The 23205-nt window shown below is 33.8% G+C and overlaps 1 protein-coding gene across 7 annotated transcripts in view; it reads left to right on the top strand.

Moving 5' to 3' along the window:
* ZNF280D (zinc finger protein 280D) overlaps positions 1–23205 on the top strand; it is a 297062-nt gene that overhangs the window by 172107 nt on the left and 101750 nt on the right. For 2 of the 7 annotated variants that reach the window (XM_045789467.2, XM_045789772.2), the window contains exons 2-5: positions 16439–16484; positions 16597–16663; positions 20358–20504; positions 23072–23137. In XM_045789467.2, coding sequence (XP_045645423.1) covers positions 16636–16663; positions 20358–20504; positions 23072–23137 — 241 coding nt within the window. In that variant the 5' untranslated portion in view covers positions 16439–16484; positions 16597–16635. The remainder of the gene's footprint in view (positions 1–16438; positions 16485–16596; positions 16664–20357; positions 20505–23071; positions 23138–23205) is intronic. The other 5 variants (XM_087859136.1, XM_045789682.2, XM_087859137.1 and 2 more) reach the window with 3 other exon arrangements.

The raw sequence follows: 23205 nt of genomic DNA, 5'->3' as shown, positions 1-23205 counted from the left end.
CGTCTATATGGATGTCTTAAGAATAAGACCAATTTTCTGTATAAGTACAGTACTGTATTCATACTTAAGAATAATCTCCACAATCTAATATAGGTATGTAGTATATATTAACATTTTCCCCATTGTCCCGAAAATGTCCTTTTTAGTCATTAATTTTGGAACCAGTATCCAATCATGCATTCATTACGTTTGTTTGTGTTAGTTTCTTTTAACTCGGTGTAGTTCCCTCTCTCTCTCTCTTTTTTTTTTTTTTTGTTTTTGATGACATTGACCTTTTGAAAAGACCAGGCTACCAGTAGTCTTGTAGAATAACCCACATTCTGTATTTTACTGACAGTTTCCTCTTCATTAGGTTTAAATTGTACCTTGTATCCCCTGTATTTTCTGTAAACTTGAACTTAGATCTGAAGGCTTGTGTTGGTCAGGCTGAATATTTTTGGCAAGAATACTTAAGTCACGCAGTGTACTTCACATTAAACAACATCTGAAGGCACATAAAGGAGGCTTATCTGTTAATCCTATTAGTAATCCTAAATTTGATCTCTCCAATAAAATGGTGACAGACTATTTTTCCACGATAAGTTTTTTCTTTTGCAATTAGCAAGTAATGTAGGGAGTGATATTTTGGCATTAGTATTGGTATGAATTAGTGTTAGTATGAATGGCAAATTCATACCAATTAGCAGTAATCTGATAATGAGGTCATTGGGAGCAGTCCTCTAGAAATGGGTATTTGGGGGTGAAGGAAAGGAGCAGTTTTGAAGGATAGGACCAATTTACCTAGTTTAGGGAACTTAGAGTTGCTGCTACCTGTTGGCATCAGAGCCTAGGGCCTAGGGTTGTTAGGGGAGAGGAGGCTTAGAAAGTAGATGTCAGAGACTTTGCCTCCTTTGAAAGTTTGCTTAGGGCCCTTGTAGCGGTGGTGAGCTATGATTAATAGGAAAGTTCTGAGGTAGTTAAATGTTGGAGAACAAATCTCAGCATCCCCACTTCAACCCATTCATACCAGTTAAGCTGTCTAATCCAGTCCTGTTTCTTTAGTCCAGTGTTTTACTACTCAGAATTGACTTTTTTAGTAGGGGAGAGGAAGGCAAAGGAAAGGAAATATTTAATTTTTGTACGCTCTTCTCCCATACTTGCTTTATTTATTCAAAATAACACTTAGAACCATACCAAGTTTTTTTGTTTTTTGGGTTTTTTTCTGCACAAATTCAACAGGGAATGTATCTGTGGAATAAAAATTCTGGCAAATAGAAAGTAAACTATAGTTTTAGGTTACAGGAAATTGGAGATTATTGACAATATATTTTGTTACATTTCAAAAATAACTTTTGAAAGGTGAGATATATTTATTTATGACATGTTCACTAATTAAATATATAATCCTGACTAGTTTATCTTTTCCTGCTTCAGAGGAGTCCAAAAATCTGATTTTTCAGTCAGATTATTTTAAAGATATAAATAATGATTTACTTGGTAGTTTGTGTCAAACGCGTGTTTGGAATTTTTATTCATTTCTACAAAGCAGTTTTCTTTTTCTTTCTTTTAAAGATTTTATTTATTTGACAGAGGGAGAGAGAGGGATCACAAGTAGGCAGAGGGGCAGGGAGAAGGAGAGGGAGAAGCAGGCTCCCTGCTGAGCAGGGAGCCCAATAGAGGGCTCTATCCCAGGACCCTGGAATCATGACCTGAGCAGAAGGCAGACGCTTAGCTGACTGAGCCACCCAGGCACCCCAGCAATCTTTTAACTATCATTATACCGGGAAAAATAGCTACCGCTATTCACCATCCAGTTTGAAAGGAAGTGTTTCTTTCTCTTTTTTTTTTTAGATTTTAAATTATTTTGTATAATTTTCATTATATAATTTATAGAAGAATAAAGGAACAATGTAAAAAACTCATTAGAGCTTTTAATTAGAATTTAAACATAGTCTCTTTGTATATATCTTGAGACATGAAAAACATTTATCATGCATCTAATTGCATTCCACCCCTACAATGAATATGCACACTCTTTTAGTTTTTATATGCACACAAAGAACATCTTCCTTTATTCTTCCCGCTTTGAGGATCTGTGCAAAAACAACCGTTGTGGTTGAAGGGTTAGACAAATTCTCTTTCTAGTTCCCGCAAGTTCTTTTCCTAGTTGCATGAGGAAGATTCTTCTTGGTAATTGAAGCTTTTCCCATACACTGAAAGAATTCTCTCTGCTATTACCAATCATAGGTCATCATTTTCAAGTCATTCCTTTGCAAGTGTAAGTTCTTACCTTCTTAATGAGTGTATCTACTTCTCCTGTAGTTTTTTTATAGTACAGCTCTCGTGTTAATTTATGCAAGGTTTTTTTTTTAAGATTTATTTATTTATTTTTAGAGAGAGAGTGCTGCGAGTGAGGGGAGAGGCAGAGGGAGAGGGAGAGAAAGAATCCTCAAGCAGACTCCCTGCTGAGCATGGGGCTTGATCCCAGGACCCTTATCTCATGACCTGAGTAGAAATCAAGAGCTGGTTGCTCAACGGACTGAGCCACCCAGGCGCTCCTGCAAGGGATTTTGAATTCATTTATGCTTGAGAATGCATTGAGCTGAGAAGAAAAACTCGTTTTTCTTAGGACAGTAAGAATCATCAAATATGTATGAAGTCCAGATTATGTGCAGTTGACTTTTCTTCCCATTTTTGAAAATCCATAGAAGTTCAACCCTATTCTTCCTGATATTGGCAAATCAAGAAAATTTCTTGCTGGGTAATATTAAGCCAGTTCTACACTTATAAAAATTTTGTCACAAGTTGTATTTCTGACAAATTTTAAATTGTTTTGTCCATTCTTGTAATTTTTGTATTAATCTTCGTTCTGTTCTTACTCCTTTTCTGAAGCTCTGTGTAGATCTACATCTTTCAAGTTTAGGATGTTTCACTGTCCCGTGTAGCCCAGATTTTTATATATATTTTCCAGGTTTTGAAGGTATCTGTATCTGAAATAGGCAACGTTGTCTGAATGTGACTACTTAGCAACTGTCATGTGAACCTGAAATGTTCATATCCATCTTGTAAATACTGATTTGACATTTAAAGTACTTCTAATAAGTTCTAGCTAATCATTCCTGGGTTTGATTTTGATTTTGATTTTTTGCACGTGCATCATTAAATGCCATACTTAAAGAATTTTTTGAAACTTTTAAGGGTTCTTAATTTTGTTGAAGGGAGGCTGGCCATCTTCTTTGCTTCATAATTGCAAGATATTTTCAGTTCTAGATTTGTAGATACCAATTAGCATAACCAATCCAAGGAATTAAAAAATTTTCTACGTCATCTATTTCTTTCTAGTCACCATCATATATACCTGCATTCAACACTTGTTCGCTTATGAAGTGTATCAAGTTACGCTCCCCTGAAGATTCAGTCTGAGATTTCCCAAATTTCTTCATTAGACTGTAAGGTGCTTGCTATCTATCTTTGCATTCATTTTTAGGTTTATTTAATAATTGTGAAATGCGACCTCTGCCAGTTTTCTTCTGTTCGATAATGGGCAGAAAATAAAAGTTCTGAGTTCTTAACTATATTCAGAGAAAACTGAAGACAGATGAAGAAGATCAGGTTATGCTGCGCTAACATATGCCATTTTGACCTAAGGATTATTTTGAGTGGACGGCAATTTAGAATTAACAAACAAAAACTGTTTTCTGTCCTCCTGTTATCTGCCTAAAAGCCAGTCATAAGTATCTCTTCGTGAAGATGTTTTCCCCCTTGTAGTAGGAAAGGAACAGTGACTCTTACTACTTGAGATGGAGAGTTAATACCAACATGAGTTTGCATGAACAGACCTAATGAGAATAACCCTTATTTTCCATTAGTTCTCCCATGTATCTTCTAGTTACTTCTCCATGATTTATTGTCTCAAAGCCCTAATCCCCTTTCCTTTGTTAAAATGGTATGTAAGACCTTGAGTCTAACCTCTTCTTTGAGCTTTACTCCTTTTTTGTGAATTCCCGTGGAAATAAATATTAATAAAAATTATGTGCTTTTCATCCTGTTAATCTGTTTTTTGTTAGTTTAATCCACAGGTCCTCAGGTACTGCAACATAAAAGGGTAGAAGTAAAGTTTTTCCTTCTCGACGCAGACTGCAAATATGATGTCTTCAATCTTACCTATCTTTATGAAAGTTGATGCAATGTTTTGTGCAAAACAATAAGAATACTGAAAGATAAGTGAAAGATAATGCATAATGATGATTTATTTCATTGTTGCATTATCCTTCTAGGCAATTAAATCATTCTTATGTTTTCTTAATATTTTGGTTTTTTGTAAGCATAGTTGGGAATATTTGTTTAGCAATTGTGAAATAATACCTGGGATGATAGAATTAGCAAAATATTTCAAGAGGTAGGAAAAATAAAATCACTAAAATCACATAATGTATCTTAAATTTATAAAAGGATTTTATAGGCTCACATAGTAATTGTAAAATACGATGAATTTTATTCTGTTTGAAAGTAATAAGATGTCGTTTGAAGATTTCTAGGAAACAAAGCCATAAAATGTCAATCTTTACAACTAGAACTACTCGAGAAAGAAAATCAAAAACAAATTGTTTCTATGGATTCTGGTAGTATATTGAAGGTTAATGGTTAATTTGGATGGTTAGATATACAGAGTTCCACCCCTTTCCAAAACACATATTAAACCTGCTTGCCTCTTCATCTAGTACCAAGGTAGTTTTTTCAGCTGTTTCCACTCCATCTCTAATGAATGCAGGTAGTACTTAGAAAGTTATTCCTTGAGGTTTCTGTTCCAAAATATTTTTGTTGTTACCGGTTTTTCTTCCCTTCCCAACTTCACCTTCAGAGCTCCTCTGCAGTATACAACGATTAACTGAAACCCTGTAGGATCAGGGTGTAGTATTTAGGCTTTTTGGTGAACTGGATTAAACCAAAAATATTTTTTATTCCAATTATTTTTCATTGCAAACATTTCTGCTTTTCTGGTTTAGTATATCATGATGAGCACAGTGTGATTTTTTTTTTTTTGGAATGGTATATGTTTTGCATCTTTTTGTTTTTAAACAGTGCCTTATACCCTGCTTGATAAATGCTTTTTCTTAGAGTTGTGCTCATCATGTGAATACTCCCTATTTAAAGTTATTATTTTACTCTTTGGATTGGTATATACAAAATTTTTGACCAGCCAATATAGCCAGGATAGTAATTTAGCTCTCCTTTTTAAACAAAGGCTTTGAATTGATTTATGTAGTGTAGCAGTCTCTGACTGTGGTCTTGGGGACTTGAGGCGCTTTCGAGGGTTCTACAAGATCCTCTCTTTACTACCTACCTATCTTGTGAGGCTGGGTTTTCCTCATTTCAGCAGAACAATGTAGTGCAACAGATTAAATGTAGAAGCAGATAAGAGAATACAGCTGTCTTTATTAAGACAGCTATAAATGGGTTTTGCAAAAATGTAGAACAATGCCACTTCTCTAAATTTTTTGTTTTGGAAAATATTTTTCACACAAATATTTATATTAATATGTAATGGTTTTATTATAGTTATTTTTAAGTAAATTAATATGTCTTAAATTTCTCAAGTTGGGGTTTGTGGACTTCTAAGATTTCATCCTTAGAAGTTAATCAAATACATACTTTTTCATACTTTTCTTCTTCTTCTTTTTTTTTTTTTTTTGCTAGGTTTGGGATTTCTTCAGCATGACAACTGCTTGAATGCCTTCGATTTGAGGGCTATTAACCAAAGCAAAGATCATTAGTCTATGAAATAATTTGCTCCTTGCTTCTAGGCTCTACCCCTGTGTGTTCCTTATTTTGTGGGTATTGTTACCTTTGGTAAGTTTGAGAAGCAAAACCTGAAGGGCTTGGGAGGGGTTTGAGTGTTTTAGATGTAGGTAATCCCGGCCTGCTTTGTTTACCCATTTTGCTTTTTCCATTCAACATTTAAGATTATCTGACTTTATACAGGATTGCTGACTAATGATAGAAAGGCCCTAATAAACAAAATGGGTTCCCCCCCCCCCATGGGTAAAAATAGTAATAGACCTCTTACCTTTACTGAATAGAAAAAAAATAAATAAGAAAATTGGCCCTACTTTTTTGACACTACATTGTTGGTATTTATGCTTGAGAAGTTGTAACACAAGAGATGTCTTTCTAATCTTTTATTGTAGTGTTTTAGAAATTAAAAAGTATATTCTTAGATCATATTTCATGCTCAAAACAAATGCTTCTTTGAGATGGGTGGTATTATCATGATCTGTCCTTTACAGGGAATTGAGTCTCAAAAAGTTCATTTCATTCACTATAATATTTACTAGGTGCCAGATGCTGTATATTAATTTTGTAGGATATGATGCCTTGGTCTTCCCTCGGTCCAACCTCAGCCTAGTAATCTCAGGATTGCATGTTCTTTTCTTGGGTTAGATATCATAGGAGTAGCCTTGCAGCCTGGCAGCACCAACCACTGGTGGAAGTGACAGTTCCTAGAACATTTGGCCTGTTCTGTACCTCACTGCGTTCTGGAAACTTCTGGGTCTAGGATAACACAGCTTTGCATGGATTGGTGGAGAGTTACTGAGGAGTTTGGAATTGATAAGTGACACAATGAAAACATTATGTTAGGGCATTGTTAATTTGGTGGTTCTGTGTTAAATGGATGAAATCAGATCTGGATGCTGTGAGGCCAGTATAAAGTGAGTTTTACAAAGTAAATCTTACAACGGGTGTGAGGTTTTAAGGGCCTGAACAAGTACATAGTGAATGGAAAATGAAGGGTGGTTGTAGGAAATATTCTGAAGGAAGACTATAGGACTGGGGAATTGATTAGATATGATAAGTAAAAGAGGGAAACACTGAAAAGAACTTTTAAGATGGGGCACTTTGATGGCTTACCCATTGGTTAAGCATCTGACTCTTAATCTTGGCTGAGATATTGATCTTGGGGTTGTGAGTTCAAGCCCCGTGTTGAATTCTGCACTGGGCGTGGATCCTACTTAAGAAAAAAATTATTAAAAAAATTTTGAGGACTCAAGATCAGAAGGATGACAGTTTTCATTGGTGGAAAAAGAGAAGTGCAAAGGTAGAACTAATTTTTATAAACTGAGGTGAGGTTAACGTAACATTAAGTTCACCATTTCAATTATGTTGAAGTGTACAATTCAGTGGCATTTAGTACACTCACAGTGTTAAACAAGCATCAACACTAATCTCAGAATAGTAGTTTCAGCTTCTCAAAAGGAAATCCATTACTCAGTAAGCAGTCTCTCCCCATTTTCCCCATGGCACAGGCCTTAGCAACCACAATGTACTTTCTGTTTCTATGGATTTGCCTATTCTGGACGTTTGATATTGATGGAGTCATACACTATGTGACTGACTTCTTTCACTTAGCATAATGTTCTCAAGGTTCATCCATTTAGCATGTATCAGTACTTCATTTTTTTTTACTGCTGAATAATATTCCATTGTATGGATATATCGTTTTGTTTATTCATTTATCAGTTGATGAACATTTGGCTTGTTTTCATTTCTTGGCTATTATGAATAATGCTGTAGGGCTAATTTTTATGGAGAAGTTACGTTCAGTTCTGGAAATACTGAATTTGAAGTGAGTGTTAATATCCAGGTAGCAGTTTTCAGCAGTTAAGAGATGACAGGCTGGAACTTAGTTGAGGAGTCAGGGTTGGAGATTAATATTTGATGATTTTATAGGCTGCTATTGAGAGCTGATAGCTAAGACTGTGGAATTTATTAGATCTGTCATTTAGGGAACAATTTGTGTAGGACTGAGGACTAAACTCTATGAAAACCCTGATTTTATACTACTTAAGGAGCAAGAGAATATGGAAAATCTGTATAGAGTTAAATAGGAGGTGGGTGAAGAACCAGTCTATTGTTATATAAAAAAATTTTGAGGAGGCTGTTTCAAGAAATGCGGATAAAACAGATGTAAGATAAGGAAAAGGTGAATGAAGAAAGGGTAATTTGATTTGGCAAGGGGACGGTTATTGGGATTTTCAGATGGATACCTTTAGCAGAATACTGTGCGGTAGAAAATGTGGGAGCTGTACTGCTGGGCTCAGCTTAGTTTTGACTGACAGATGGGTGGTGATAACTAGAGCAAATGGACTGCAGCCTGGATCAGGGTCAGCAGGGGTTTTACTTAGATGAAATGGAGGTGGTGCAAAGAGAGATTCCCCATATCCTTATATGAAGAAGGGTTCCTTTTACATAGAAGCTTTTAACGACTCTGCTGATTTACATTGATTTGTAGATGTAAGCAGTCTTCTGAAGCACAGGCCTACTTACTGATACTACATTAAAAAAATTTTGTGTTATCAAAAATGTTAAAATTTCAAAAAGTTGGGTTATCATGATGATTTGAGATTTCAGATTTTACTCTGAATCAGTATCAATGAAGTAGATCTTGATCATTGGGAGTTCACATCAAACCTGTTTATTAAAATGCAATTTATATTGTTTAAAATTATCAACTATTATTTTTTCTTCGGGAGTTTACTTACTTTGAATAAACTCAAGAATTTTATCCTCAGTGTTGAACTTCACAACCCAGTTGCTTCATTCATTACATTGAACTTGAAGGTTTCTAGAAAATATTTGGGTATGGTAGGTTGATTACCAAAAGACTTTATTCATAATACCAAATGGCATTTCATAATTCAACATTCTCAATTAGAACAGTTTTTTTTTTTTAACTGAAATAATAAATCCCCTTTGTCCCTCTGTCTAGGTAAAAATTTACATCCCTATAACAGATGGATATGTTTATAGTGTTAGGGTTGTAAGGGCCCTTGGAGATGTTGAAAGTGACCATTTTCAATTATATAATGCTTAAATTTTTCATATTTTTCTTTGATGATGTATCACGTCTTGAGTTAATCTCATTTCCTGGTATTTTAACTATTAATTGTTTGTTCTTATGTTGAGGTGAAATCTGCTTCCCTTGTTCCTGATGGAGGCAAGTAGTATATGGCTGAAATCTCTGGCCTTTTAAGTGCCTAGATTTGAATCCTTGCTCTACTCTTATTTGTGTTACTTTGAGCAAGGTACTTAACCTCTATAATTCAGTTTCTGCAGCTGTAGAGTGAGGATGATAATAGCGTCTATGTCAGAGTTTTTGAGGATTAGACAAAGTAGTGTATGCATTTAATTAATGTTAGCCAATGGTAATGAAAGTTGTTATAAATAGCATGATCTGTAATTATGATAGCATAATAGTATATAATGAATCAAGTAGTTGTGTTGAAGCTCAATACTAGTAATGACATTCTCTAGTTTACTCAAAACAACTAAATATTACTAATATTGTTATTGTTTTTATCACTTGAGCCACAAAGAATAAGTTATCCTCTCTCCTTCTTTCTCATAACAAACGTAAAAATATCTGTAAATAGCTTTTACTTCTACCATCTCTACCCCACAGTCTCATGTTTCCTAGGTTAAATATCTTTAGTCTTTTGACCTAGACAGAGCTGTAATTCTAATTCATGGATATCTGTTTTTGCTACTCAACATTTTCCCTCCTACTTTGGTAACAGAATATCTTGATTTTCCTTTGGGAAAATCTTTATCTTACTGGTTTTTTTGTTTTGTCTTGTTTTGTTTTGTTTTGTTTTGTTGTTGGTTGGTTGGTTGGTTGGATCTCTATCTCTGGTACCAGGGGGAGCATGTGATACAGGACTAAACTATTTTAAGTCCTTAGCAGTAATGATTGGATTTGGGAAGGGCATATGACTTAAGCCAAGCCAGTCAACTGCAGTCACAGCTAGTCCTCTTATTAGTGTCCTAGACTTGAGTCTTGGAAGGTGTTTAGTTGGAGCTGGTATAGTCATTCACAGTGGGGAGCCTCTTGTGAGGGTCGAAACAACAGAGAAAGTGAAACCCAGGAATGGAGATAGAAAAACTAGATTTACATATCGTTGTTTAAATTGTACCTGTATTTAGTTCTGTAAATGAGCCAAGGAATTCTCTTTTGCTTAAGCCAGTTTGAGTTGGGTTTTCTGTTACCTCTTATAGCTGAAAGAGTCATAGCCAATACACAGTATGCCAAGTGGGGATTGATAAGGACAGAATAGAATAAAACCACTGTCTCTTTGATTTTAGACTCAAATTCTGTTATTTTGACACTGTAACACAAATCTGATCCTATCAGTTCTTTCTGAAAATCCCCTCATTGGCTTTCCATTGCTCTTAGGTTAAGGGAAAAATTCCTAACATGATCTCTGGGGTGCTGTGTTGTTTGACTTCTGTCTTATCTCCTACCATATACCCCCTTGCTTTTCTTTTCCACTCACACTAGTTTTTTTTGGGGGGGGGTTAGTTTCTGGTATTTGCTGTGCCATAGATCTTTTGCACATGCTGTTCTTTCTGCATGGAATGTTTCCTTTCCATTCCTATTCTGTCCTGTCTTTTTTCCTATTAACTTCAATCAAGGTTGAGTTCCAATCCGTTCCCTTCTTTCTTTCTTTGCCTGTTCACTGTTAAGATTCCTGCACGTATGATCTTTTTTTAAAATGACATTTGAAATGTTTGGTTTATTTAAAAAATAATACTGTATATCAACATTCTCCTCTTTTGGGGACCTTTTCTCCTATTCTTGGGGTGACCATTTTCCAGAACGCAGTATTCTGCTTAAAATAAAAATTAGAATCTTTCAGAAATTGGTTAAGATTTAATGAGGTATCTTCTGAAGTATCTATGATCCCCCAGTGTTTTGTCTGTAGTATTTTAGCTGCTAGTGATCAGATGTTTGTAATTGTACATTTTGTGTGGTTGAAATGTGCCCTTTTCAAGAATGTGTGTTTTTTAACAGTAACTGATTAACTGGACTGATTCTTAAAAAAGATAGGTACTGAGTTTTCTAACAATAAAGCATTTTAAAAAATAAGAGGCATAAAAGTGGGAAGTACTGATTTGAAATTTGGTTTCATCTGCTTAATGTTTGTAAATAAATTTAATAAGTTAATTTCTTTATAAAATTTCATATTTTAAACATCTGAATTTTACGAAATAGTTGTCTTTTTCAGTTATATTGAGTTTATTGCTTATGCCTTAAGGTTTGTATTTGTGTGATTATATGCGAAGGTACACATCATCATTCTCTGTTGTTCTAACCCTGTTACAGTTAATTTCCATGATGGAATCAATAGGTGATGGATATTAAGGTGATATAAAAGTGGAATTTTTAAAATGACTCTCTGTCCTCAAGAGACTGTGTATGTTTTTAAGATAATGAACATTAAAATGAATTTTCTAGTATCACCTTGAGATAGTTGGAAATTCTTGAGAGATCAAAGAACCGGGGTTGGAAATATTAAATTGTTACTCATAGTTAAGCACCCACTTTGAATCCTTAAAGCTCTATTCATTTGGGATTAGAATTCTAAAATTATAGACCTCCATTTCAGTATGCCATTAGTCACTAAGACTGAAGAATTGCTTATAAAATGAAATAGAACATAAACCAAAGCTTTAAAGTCAGTGGAAGGATTTGAATACCTGATTTCTTGTGAAATTTGTGAGAGGAAAAAAATGACGGTGTTTTGGTGACCCTATGTCATCCAGATCATTCCACTGAAAAACTCTTCTAAGTATATAAGTAAAAGTGTTAAAGGTTTAGTGTTTCTTACAGCTAGCTTGTTAATCTTAGACAAAATTTATGAGTTAGTTGAACGTTATTTGTATATGCTATTCTTGTTTTGAATAACAATTTTTAGTATTTAAAATGGTTTTATTAATTTTGGTTTTGTATTTCCCCTTTTATGTTAATCTGGTTTTTGGTGTTGCTAATTTCTTGGTTAGGAATGCAGACCCCCAATTAAAACATTATTTTTATGATAAAAAAAAAACAAAGATTAACTTATAATGTAGTTCTCAGATTATTTCATTGCATAACTAACTTTTGGGGTATGGGGAGATGGAGAATTTAACCATTCACCATGTTCCTCACATTCACTTTTTTATTTTACTTGCTGTTTACTCATTTTTAAAAAATTTTTTAAAAAATTAAAATACAGTGATACATGTAAAATGAAAGGGTTTTTTAATGGAAGTATAAGGCACTTTATCCAAATGTTAATTTTTGTATGTTGGTATTTTTGAATTAGATACTTGTTTTATTCTGTGAGACTAGTAGTATATAATTTAACAGTATTGATAAATTGTAGGTGTGTGTACAGTATTGATAAATTGTAGGTATGTGTGTTATGTTTATATGAAGGTTTAAAATTTTTTGTTTTCACTAGTTTATAAATGCTTCTTTCTTAAAAAGATGAAAATAGGATAGATTTGACAGCTACATTCTAGAAGGTATACTTAACAAAACTAACATTTCATCGTATGAAATATTACTGTAATGAAGATCTCACAAAATAATTTGTAAATGCTCAGCTGATAGCTTGTAAATTCTAGTATAGTAACAAAATTATGATCTCTTCTTAGAGTTCTTGAAAGTGGTATTAAGCACAGAGTTAAAAATTGTTAAGATTTATTGGATGATTTCTTCTTTTAATTAATTATTTTTAAATTTTATTTTTTTAAATTATTAACATATAATGTATTATTTGTTTCAGGGTACAGGTCTGTGATTCATTAGTCTTACACAATACACAGTGCTCACCACAACACACACCCTCCCCAATGTCCATCACCCAGCCACCCTATCCCTCCCACCCCCTCCACTCCAGCAGCCCTCAGTTTGTTTCCTGAGATTAAGAGTCTCTTATGGTTTGTCTCCCTCTCTGGTTTCTTCTTGTTTCATTTTTTTCCCTCTCCTCCCCTATGATCCTCTGCCTTGTTTCTCAAATTCCACATATCATTGAGATCATATGATAATTGTCTTTCCCTGATTGACTTATTTCGCTTAGTATAATACCCTCTAGTTCCATTCATGTTGTTGCAAATGGTAAGATTTCATTTTTTGATGGCTGCATAATATTCCTGTGTGTGTGTGTGTGTGTGTGTGTGTGTGTGTGTATTTCCATTAATCTGTTGATGGACATCTGGGTTCTTTCCATAGCTGGGCTGTTGTGGACATTGCTGCTGTGAACATTGGGGGTGCAGGTGCACCTTCGGATGACTACATTTCTATCTTTGGAATAAATACCCAGTAGTGCAATTGCTGGGTCATAGGGTAGCTCTATTTTCAACTTTTTGAGGAACCTCTATATTGTTTTCCAGAGTGGCTGCACCAGTTTGCATTTCCACCAGCAGTGTAGGAGGGTTCCCCTTTCTGTGCATATTGGATGATTTCTGTGTACCAGGCACTGAGCTATGTGTTTTATTTGTGTTATCTAATTTAATCTTCACTATAACTGTATGAAATAAGTTACATATATATAGTAAAGCAAGGCACAGAGGTTAACTTTCCCAAGGTCATCTAGATAATAAATGGTAGACTCAGAATTTGAATGTGGCATTCATTCTTCACCATGTTTTACTGCTTATTGTTAATAAATGTTTAAAGTATACAGTATACAGTAAAGTATAGAGCTAAATTAAGCTGTAGAGATTATTACTTGACGTAAGAGCTGAGACCCAGAATTGTAAGGTGATTTGATTGAAAGTTGTAGCAGCGCTGGGGCTATGACTTGGTTCTTCTGGCTTCTAGCCTAATGCTCTTTTTTATGTTGGGGTTTGTGGAATTGCTTAATTTTTTATCAGAAAGTAAATAGAACTATATCTAGTACAGAGCACACCTGTGGCATACTGTGTGCTTATGTACCAGATCAAATGCATAACCTTTATTTAACACAGTGATATTGTGTCAGGTGGTACCTCTCAATGGATAGAAGTAAATTTTTCAAACAAAAATTTAGACCTACATTTCCATTGATTTTTAAAATTTTTGTAGAAGAAATTATTTAAGATATTTAGTTTTAGATATATAAAAGCTGAAACAAAAAAATACTAAGATAGGAATTGAAATTATTATATGAGCAGTCTCCAACAGTGAATGAATTATTTTCTAAGAAGTCTTTGATAAGTCAGTTAATTGGAATTCATTTTTTTCTTCGTAGAAACAAGGTATTAAACATGGTCATGAAACGAGTCAGTAGCTGAAATAGAGTGCTCTTTTTCTGGCAATTTTGGGGCTCAGTCTGAGCTGTAGAAGCTATCAGAGACGTTTTGGAACTTTGAGATCCCCACCGTATATCTTTGCTGGATAGTCCACTTCAATGGCAGCTGATTTAATCCTTCATAGAATTCCATGCCTTACCACCAAAATTCTGAAGTGGTGACCTGAGAGGTTTTTATGGTGGTAATTTTGGCATGCTTCAGTGGCTGAGATGCTGAAGGAATCCATGAAAGTGTTTGTTTATTAACCAGAACAAAATATGGCAATGATTCTTTAGTCTAGTGTTGCCCAGTAGAAATGTTCCATCGCTGTACTGTCCAATACAGTAGCCACCAGCTACATATGGCTTCAAGCCTTTGAAATGTGGCTAGCAAAACTGAGGAACTGAATTTTAAATTTTATTCAATTTTAATTAATTTAAACTTGAATAGTCTCATGTGGCTAATGGCTACTATATTACACAGTGCAGCTTTAGGCTGAAATTATGGTTCTGATTACATCTGAGGATTACCAACTTTATAGTGTGTTTGAGACTGTATCAGTTGAGGTTTCTAAGTAGGTTACTATGGTCCTTAAGCTTTTGAACTAGGTTATCTTGAAGTCATCTCTATCATAATAGGCAGTAGATATCTGTTCATATAGATGTCATTAATTAATTGAATATTTGTACATTGAATACTAATTTCAGAATTTTGGTAAGAAATATTTATATGATCACTTAGCAAAAAATACTATATATATGTCAACTATAGAGTATTCAATATAACCATTATTATAACCCAATATAACTACTCAAATAAAAAAAATCCATATGAGTCTCATAAGCTGTGTAATTGTGGCTCTTGAAAAATATTCTGTATTCTTGGTAACAAGTAGGTCCTTAACATGAGCAAAAATTGTCATGTATTTATCGCCTTGGCATATTCATAACACTGATGTTAGTTTAGAGATAAGCTACAACTATTCAAATAATTGAGTTAACCAGATTTAAATAGACTTCAGGACTTGGTGAATTCAGTTAAACACAAGATTCATTAGACGCATGGGTGGCTCACTCAGTTAAAGTGTCCAACTTTTGATTTTGGCTGGGGTCGTCATCTTGGGATCCTGGGATTGAGCCCCATGTGGGGCTCTGTGCTCAGTGGGGAGTCTGCGTGAGGATTCTCTCTGCACCTCCCTCTACTCGTGTTCTCTCTCTCTCTCAAATAAATCTTTAAAAAAATATTCATTAGAGTCTCTTGTGATAGTAGTTAAAACATTTATAACAGTAACTTCTGAAGTTAAAATAATAGTTATTTTTCCCTGTGGATTAATGCAGTCCAAATAAATTGGAAAATAAAGAGCAGGAAAATTTGCTTGTGTCAGCCTGAGGATAAGGAGAAATAATAAAGGTTGAATTAGTGTGCATTTTAGTATTTTAGGTATCTAAGTTTTTATCTTTTTTTGCTTTATAACTAAAAGCTATTTTAAAATTTGTAAATTTTATAAAATTTATGCTGTTGTGTGTGTGGGAATCCAGAATAATTCTTGTTTTAAATAAATGAATTAAAATTTATTTTTGATAACTTTTATTCTAATAGCAGTAGTTTTTCAGTCTCAAAGAAATATAAATATACTAGATTATAAATTTCTGAAGGCAAGGACTATGACTTACTTATTTTTGTTTTTTCCCTAGAACTTAGCACATTATCTTTCATTTAGAAGGCAATGAGTAGTTATTGGGGTTTTTTTTAGGTTTATTTATTTATTTTTTAGTAATCTCTAAACCCACGACCTGAGAACCCACGACCCTGAGAACAAGAGTCATATGCTCTTCTGACTGAGCCATCCAGGCACCCCAATGAGTAGTTATTTTTGAATGAATTAATCTGTGATGAAATGTGTCCAATTAATTTTCTTTCCCTTTTAAGATCTCTGATAAAAAATCAGAAAAATATAAACTAAAGTTTATTTAAAGTTATGTTTTCTTGTGGAAATAATCACATTTGTATCTGAAATGTGAATAGGTTACAGTTAAAGATTAGTATCCCTTAGTTTTTAAAAATTCAGACTTACTAAAACAATACATCATGAAATGATTACTCATTTTTATAAAAGGATACTTTAAAAAATTATTTGTAGGTTAATAATTCAGACTTCTTCAAGTAGTAATAGCTTAATAGAATCACCATTTTATTTACTAAATTTGGGTTCATTCAAGAATGAACCAATTATATAAATTGAGTTGCAAGTATATGTCAGACATATCAAACTTAAAAATTGAGCTTTTCATAGGAAAAAAGTTTAAGTATGTGTACATTTAATTTAATGACATCCACTCTAATACTAGGTATCTTTATTTTATAGGAAGGAATACTGAGGTTTAAATTGCTCTCTTGTCTGGAGTCACCTGGTGAGTTTTGAGATCAAAATTAGATCCAAGAATTTCTGAACCCCAAGTTTCATGTTTCAGTATTTGGCATTACTTAAAGTAACTCATAAAATTGACTGATATCATGTGTCAGTACTTAGGTGACAATTTACAGAAAGTCAACTGCAACTTGATGGGCGACAACCCTTTTCAGCCAAAAAGTAAGTGTTGCTGCCACAACTGATACTGGTATACGTGGCTTTTGTACTGATAAATTTGCTTCAGTAGAAAGGAGGAGAGGTAGGCACATTTTCTTAAAGACAAAAAAACATAAAGTTGTTAGAGTAACAAATGCTCACATAACAAATAATGTAAATTAAAAAGTGAGTAGAGTAGAAATGAAGTTTTTTTTCTTTTTAAGCCCAGTGATAACTATTAGTTTGGTGTACATAATTACCTATGTTTCTTTTATGCATAGACAAAAAAATAATTATTCCTAAAAACCATAAAGCTGTTACATGTCTTAAAATTTCTTTTTCTCAACAATCTATCCTGGGTGTATTGACAATGGCAGTGCCCTGTTAAGAAGAATGAGGAAGACCTCTGTCTTCTGTATTGTTTGCTCGGGCTTCCGTAACCGAGAACCATAGACTGGATGACTTAAACAATAGAAATTTATTTCATAATTTCTCACAGTTCTGGGGGCTAGAAGTATGAGGTCAAAGTGTTGGCAGGGTTGATTTGTTTTGAGGGCCATGAAGGAAGTATCTATACCAGGCCTCTCTCCTTGGCTTATTGATGCCCATATGCTTCCTATGTCTTTAGATGGTCTTACCTCCAAGCATGTATCCATGTCCTGATCTCGTCTTTTAAGGACACCAGTCATATTGAATTAGCGCCCACCCTAGTAACTTCATTTTAACCTCATCACCTCTTTAAAGACCTTGTCTCCAGATATAGTAATATTGTGAGGTACTGATGGTGAGGACTTCAACATATGAATGTTGGAAAAACACAGTTCAGCCCATAACACAAACTGATTGGAAACTTTTATTATCCATATACAATGAGTTTCCTTAATTTTTAAAAATTAGACATTGCCTGACCACTTAGTTTCCTAGTCCATAAACTATTATATACTATGTGCCTACTGCCTATCTAGTATGTAGAAGGAAATACACTCAAAGAGCTCAGTTTGGTCTTGGGGCTCTAATATTTTTAATCATTTGACTTGAAGAATTCTATATAATTAATAAAACAGTATAGTTTAGAAAAGAAAGGGATCAGTTCATGATGTTCATGACATTTGGGAAAATGGCAAGGCCTTTTTTGTTTTGATAGGTGGACTATTAGCATTTAAATAACATTAAGACAGGAGATTTGTGACATACTTTTATAGAAAGGAAAAAATTTTAAAATTTGTAGAAAAATGGTTCTTAATTTGATATGGTATTTCCTTTGTACGCAATCCCCAAAGCATTGTTTCACATAGTATCTTTTAGTATCTTTTAAGAGGTGGTAGAACATTGTCCTCATTTTGAGTCAAAAGTAGAAGTGGCATTCCTCTAATATAATAAAAAACTACCCTTAGTAGAAATGACTATACTTAAATGATAAATGAAAGATACTGTCAAAACCAGAACGCTGGAAGGTTTTTTTGTTTTTTGTGTTTTGGGGTTTTTTTTGGTAGACCACCCCCCATATAGTTATATCCACTTATATTCATCTCCACTGTTATTACTTTAGTTTAGGTCCTCGATACTGTTTCTCTTCCCCTCCTCCCTTCCACCTTCTTTTTTTTCTCCATCTCCGCTTAAAGCAATATATGCACATAGTTTAAAAGTCAGACCATCTGAAAAGGCTTTAAATGGCTTAACCACAGTTTCTTGAAGAGTGCTTATGTGTATAATCAGTTTTAACCACTTTCTAATCTATCATGAGAATTTTTGCTTTCTTAGAGCTACCTCTTCCTTTCCTCCAAGTAGCTCCTAATGTAATTATTATCTCAATATTTGGTTTAATCCATAGTTGATGTTTCATTATGATGACTGTAATAAATGCTGTTCACTGATGAGCATGGTAATATGCTTTTAATATGCTATTATACATAGAATACATACCCTTCTCTCCCACCCTCCCGCTTTTTCTTTCTTTCTTTTTTTCTCGTGTATCCAGCTATTAATGCTTTTCATGTTTTTGCATTAGCTAAGTTGTATTAAAATCTGTAGGCACATCTTCCCACGCCTTTCAGTAGCCTCTCAATTCAGTTTTCTACACAGTAAAACTTGCCAGGTAATCTAAAAGTTTACATTTTAATCATCTTTCTTTGGTGTCCCAGAGACATTTCCTCCTGAAGTACTGTTCCAATCTAGTCTGGACTGGTCGTTTTCTGGGTTTGCTCAACAACTATTGTCCTGGGACTTTGTATTGTATTGAATACCGTGTTTTCTGCATGCTATGTCTTCGTTCTTGGTTAAGTCTCATATTTTTATGGATTCTGTAGTAACTTCCTGAGAAGGGTTACATGGGAAATAAATCTTGTGTGATGTTGCTGTTCTTTATTCTCACACTTGATGAAAAGTTTGGGTAAAGAATTCTAGATTGAAAAATAATTTTGGTAAGAAATTATTGAAGTATTACTTATTGTCTTCCAAAGTATTGTTCTATAGTTCTTACTCTTATTGACCTTTTGTATAAGAACGGTTCTTCCCACCCCATAGATCTGAGATATTCTCTTTATCTCTTTTGTTCTGAAATTTCATGATGATGTGTCTTGATGCAACTTTTTTCTTGATCATTGTGCTGTGTGTATACCTAGTGGGGCCTTAACAACCCAGAGATTTGTTTTCCAATCTAGGAAATTTTCCTGTATTATTTCTCAGACAATCTACTCCCTGCTTTTTCTCTATTCTCCTTCTGTAAATTTTATTAGATGAATGTTGTACTTTGAAATTGATTTTCTCTGACAACCTTGTGTCCTCTTCTCTATTTAGTGTGTATGTGTGTGTATGTGTGTGTTTGTCTGTATGTGTGTATTTTTCTCTTTTTCTCTTAGTTCCACCTCTGGGCATACTTTGATTTTCTTAAAAACTGAATTAAAAATTTCTGGCTATCGTATTTTTAATCCTGTTTTTTGTTTTTTGAATATTTTTATAACATTCTTATCTAATATCTCTAAAGATGCTGATTATATATTTTTAATATTTTTCTTGCTCTCTGCATTATTCTTTTCCTTAGGATTCTTTATCTTTTTTATTGATTTGGCCTAAAAGACAGGAGGTTTTCCCGAAATTTCTGGTACTTATTAATTGTCCATTAATATTGAAGAGATACTAAAATTCTTCCTAGGAGCTCTGTGCTTGGTCAGAACTTCTAGGGTGGTGTATGTTCATATTTACTGCACATTCTTTGATCTGTTTCTTTAGGTAAGAAATGTCTAATTTGCACTGAATGGAATGTCTCACTTTGTTCCCTTATTTTAGTCTAGCACCTCATCCCTACTTTGTGCCTGGAATTCCTGAATTTGGTTCAGTTTTTCTAGTATATCTCCTATGAGTTGCCTCTTATTCTTAGTTTATCTCCCCTTTGTGAATACTTTTCCCCCCAGCTAATGGTTAGATGCAGTCCTTTTTGTAGATAAGATTATATTCCAGGCATATGACTGGAACTCATTTTGACTGTTTCATGTAAATAACTACTGTCAACCATTATCTGTTTATCTAAATTTATTAGTTTATATCTTAGAGAGTGAGTTCTGAGTTTCTCACTGTTGCTGTCATGAACTAACTACAAATATCAAGTCATGAATTGCTATTAGGGCTATTAAAGTAGATCTTAAATATACTGTGAATTTTAAAAAATGTATTTGCTTCTCTTTTTGAAAATAAGGTTTGCTTCTCTCCTTTTGGAAATTAGGTAATTCAAAAATGGCAGAACTCTTTATGGAATGTGAAGAAGAAGAGTTAGAACCATGGCAGAAGAAAGTAAAAGAGGTTGAGGATGATGATGATGATGAGCCAATCTTTGTTGGAGAGATATCAAGTTCAAAACCAGCCATTTCAAGTAAGCATTTGCTTTTAGTGGAGCCAGTTTTTATAAAATACTGTTTCTAATGGAAAAATTTGTGAACTGCCTTATAAGGTACTTATGTCCTTGTTCCTCTGTAAGGAGTTAAAGATGAAAGATTTGGTGAGAGGTGAGTGAGAATTATAAAATCAGGCTGAGGATGTGATTGAGGACTGGAGGGGGGTAAGAGGTTAAAATATCATGTGAGGAAAAGAAGTAGACTAAGATTAGCTGGTTACATTGGTGGTCTTTTGAAATCGGAAATCTTAATTTTTAGTGGAGCCAAGTAACCTGTTTATCCTTTTATCTTTTTTTTATTCCCCACTTAAACCCAGAATTAGAGAACTGGAAGAGGTTAGGATACTTTTCTACATTTGTCGTAGTATACTAAGTTTTAGTCTCAGATAGGGGTTCTCACATCCAGGCAGCTACAACGTCATCCGTACATTGCTACAAAATACATAGGCAGGGAATAATTGCAGTCTCTAGCCTGTGTGCCAGCAGGGGCTGCAGCTTCTGACCATATTCATCTTCCACCAACTCGCATTTATATTTGTGGAAGAGAAGAGCCCTGTACACAGCCACTGTACTTGGATGATGTAGCAGTTAGTTAATACTTACATCTTTTCTGGCTCTAGCAGAGTATTTTGGTACCTTTGTGGATTATTAGATTTTAGTTAGAGTAGTTGGATTTGATGTTGTTAGAATGTTAAAGCAAAGACCAATGACACTTATTAAAATGTCCACTCAAAAATGTAAAAAAGTACAGAGAAATAACATACAAATTCTAGGGCAGAAAGAGCAAATAGGTCATTTCCCACTGCAGGTACATGTTCATTTGTTTGCTTGTTGAAGCCAGGTGAATTTACCAAAGAATATGACCAGCATGATAGAGTTTTCTTATCAAGGCAGTGCTTAAAAGTATGAGTAAGACACTACTTTTAAATTTTCTGAAAGCCTGGTTCTTTCTTCTATTGCCTCTAAACTTGGAATTTCTTTTATTCAGTTTTATCAGAGGGAGAATCACTTAACCAATTAAATTCTCAATACCATTTCCTGTGGCAGATGATAATCTCTTAGGTTCTAAGTAGTGTCACTTTAATTATAAATTGAACTAGGCTTGATGGCATGCTTGTTGATGATCCTGGAACATGCTTATATATTCTCTTAATTACTATTTCTAGTCATTGTGATCATTTTATACTGGACTATTACCATATTATGAAATAGTTATTCAGATTATCTTATTTAAAAAATAACGGTTAAGATCAAGTTGAATTATACCAAGTAAAAGACTGTTAACTAAAAGAGTGTATGTTAGTTTTAAAATAATTCTGTCAAAAAGGAGACTGACCCCAGTAAAAATTATTTTCTGAACTGTTATGCAGAATTTAAATGAATTTATTGTTGTTTTTGTGTAAGCCATGAAATAGTTTAATATATGGAATATGAGTTAAGTGTTTATATAGAACTGCTAGAAAGGAGGGTAACAACTTGTGTTTTGTACAGTAGAGCCACTAAAAAGTACTTTAGCCAATAGTTCTTTGATGGACTGAGTAATAATTAATCTTGAATTTCTGAGTGAAAATGGTGTCAAGTTGTTTGAACAGGTTTTTATTCTATAAGACATATGTAATGCTTAGGTATAGAGCACTGCGTTGCCATTGTCAACCCTACTTTTGTGTGACCCTGTACTTTATAGAGTTATTTTTTGGGATCTGGTTTTTTTTTTCTGTGAGGGAAAAAGGACATTTTTATGAGGTTTAGTACTCTTTGTGTTTTTGCCTTTTCGTAACCAGCAATTTTTGGCAAATACCCACTCTTCCCAATTGTAGTTTGACTAGCAAATAATCTAGAAGTTGGAGAAGTTCATGTGCATGCCAGAATCAGGAACTTTAAAGTGATCCTGAAAGTTCTATTAGGCTCAGATTGACTTCTGGTATACTGGTAGATTTGAAATCCCTTAAGTTTTAAGGTACTCTGATAAACTAAATTATTTTCGTGTGCAATCTCTGCTAGTTTTTCCCTTTCAGGACTCAAGATTAATGCTGCAGATAATCCAGTGAGGTCCCTCATAATGATACTTCCAAGGAAGGTGTGAATGGGATATGGAGGTTGGATAGGGGTTTGGTTTTGAGTGATAGGAACCTGAGTGTGTGTATAGCCCTATCGTCACTCAAAGAAAGATCTATATGTTAATTATAGGTTATATATACATATATTTTTGGAAGATTTTTACTAATTATGTGGACTATTTATTTGCCATAAAAGAAACTTTGCAGAAAGTTTCACTTATATGTAGTCAGATTTATCAATCTTTTACTTGTGACTTTTGTATTTTGAGTTACAGTTAGAAAGGTGGTTCTTATTCTATAAAACAAGGCTAATAATCTTGTTTCCTTAGTAGATAAAGGTATATATGTTTAAAATTAACTGTATTTTAAGTGAGTGATAATTTATATACTCCTTCCAGTAATCTATTTGTTTTCAATTCATGATTTCTATTTTCTTAACATATATTTTATTCAAATAATGAATTTAAAAATAAATATAATTTTTTGTAGATATTTTGAATAGAGTAAACCCCAGCTCATATTCAAGGGGAATAAAGAATGGTGCACTCAGTCGAGGTACAGTATTACTTTACTATTTTACTTTTAAAGTGAAGTATTTTGACATCATTGATTATATAAAAATA

Source organism: Ursus americanus, chromosome 36, assembly GCF_024610735.1.
Source record: "Ursus americanus isolate L20-20 chromosome 36, mUrsAme1.1.p, whole genome shotgun sequence".
Lineage (NCBI taxonomy): Eukaryota > Metazoa > Chordata > Mammalia > Carnivora > Ursidae > Ursus > Ursus americanus.
The sequence above is the reverse complement of the archived record's forward strand: the minus strand, read 5'-3'. Positions and strand labels throughout refer to the sequence as shown.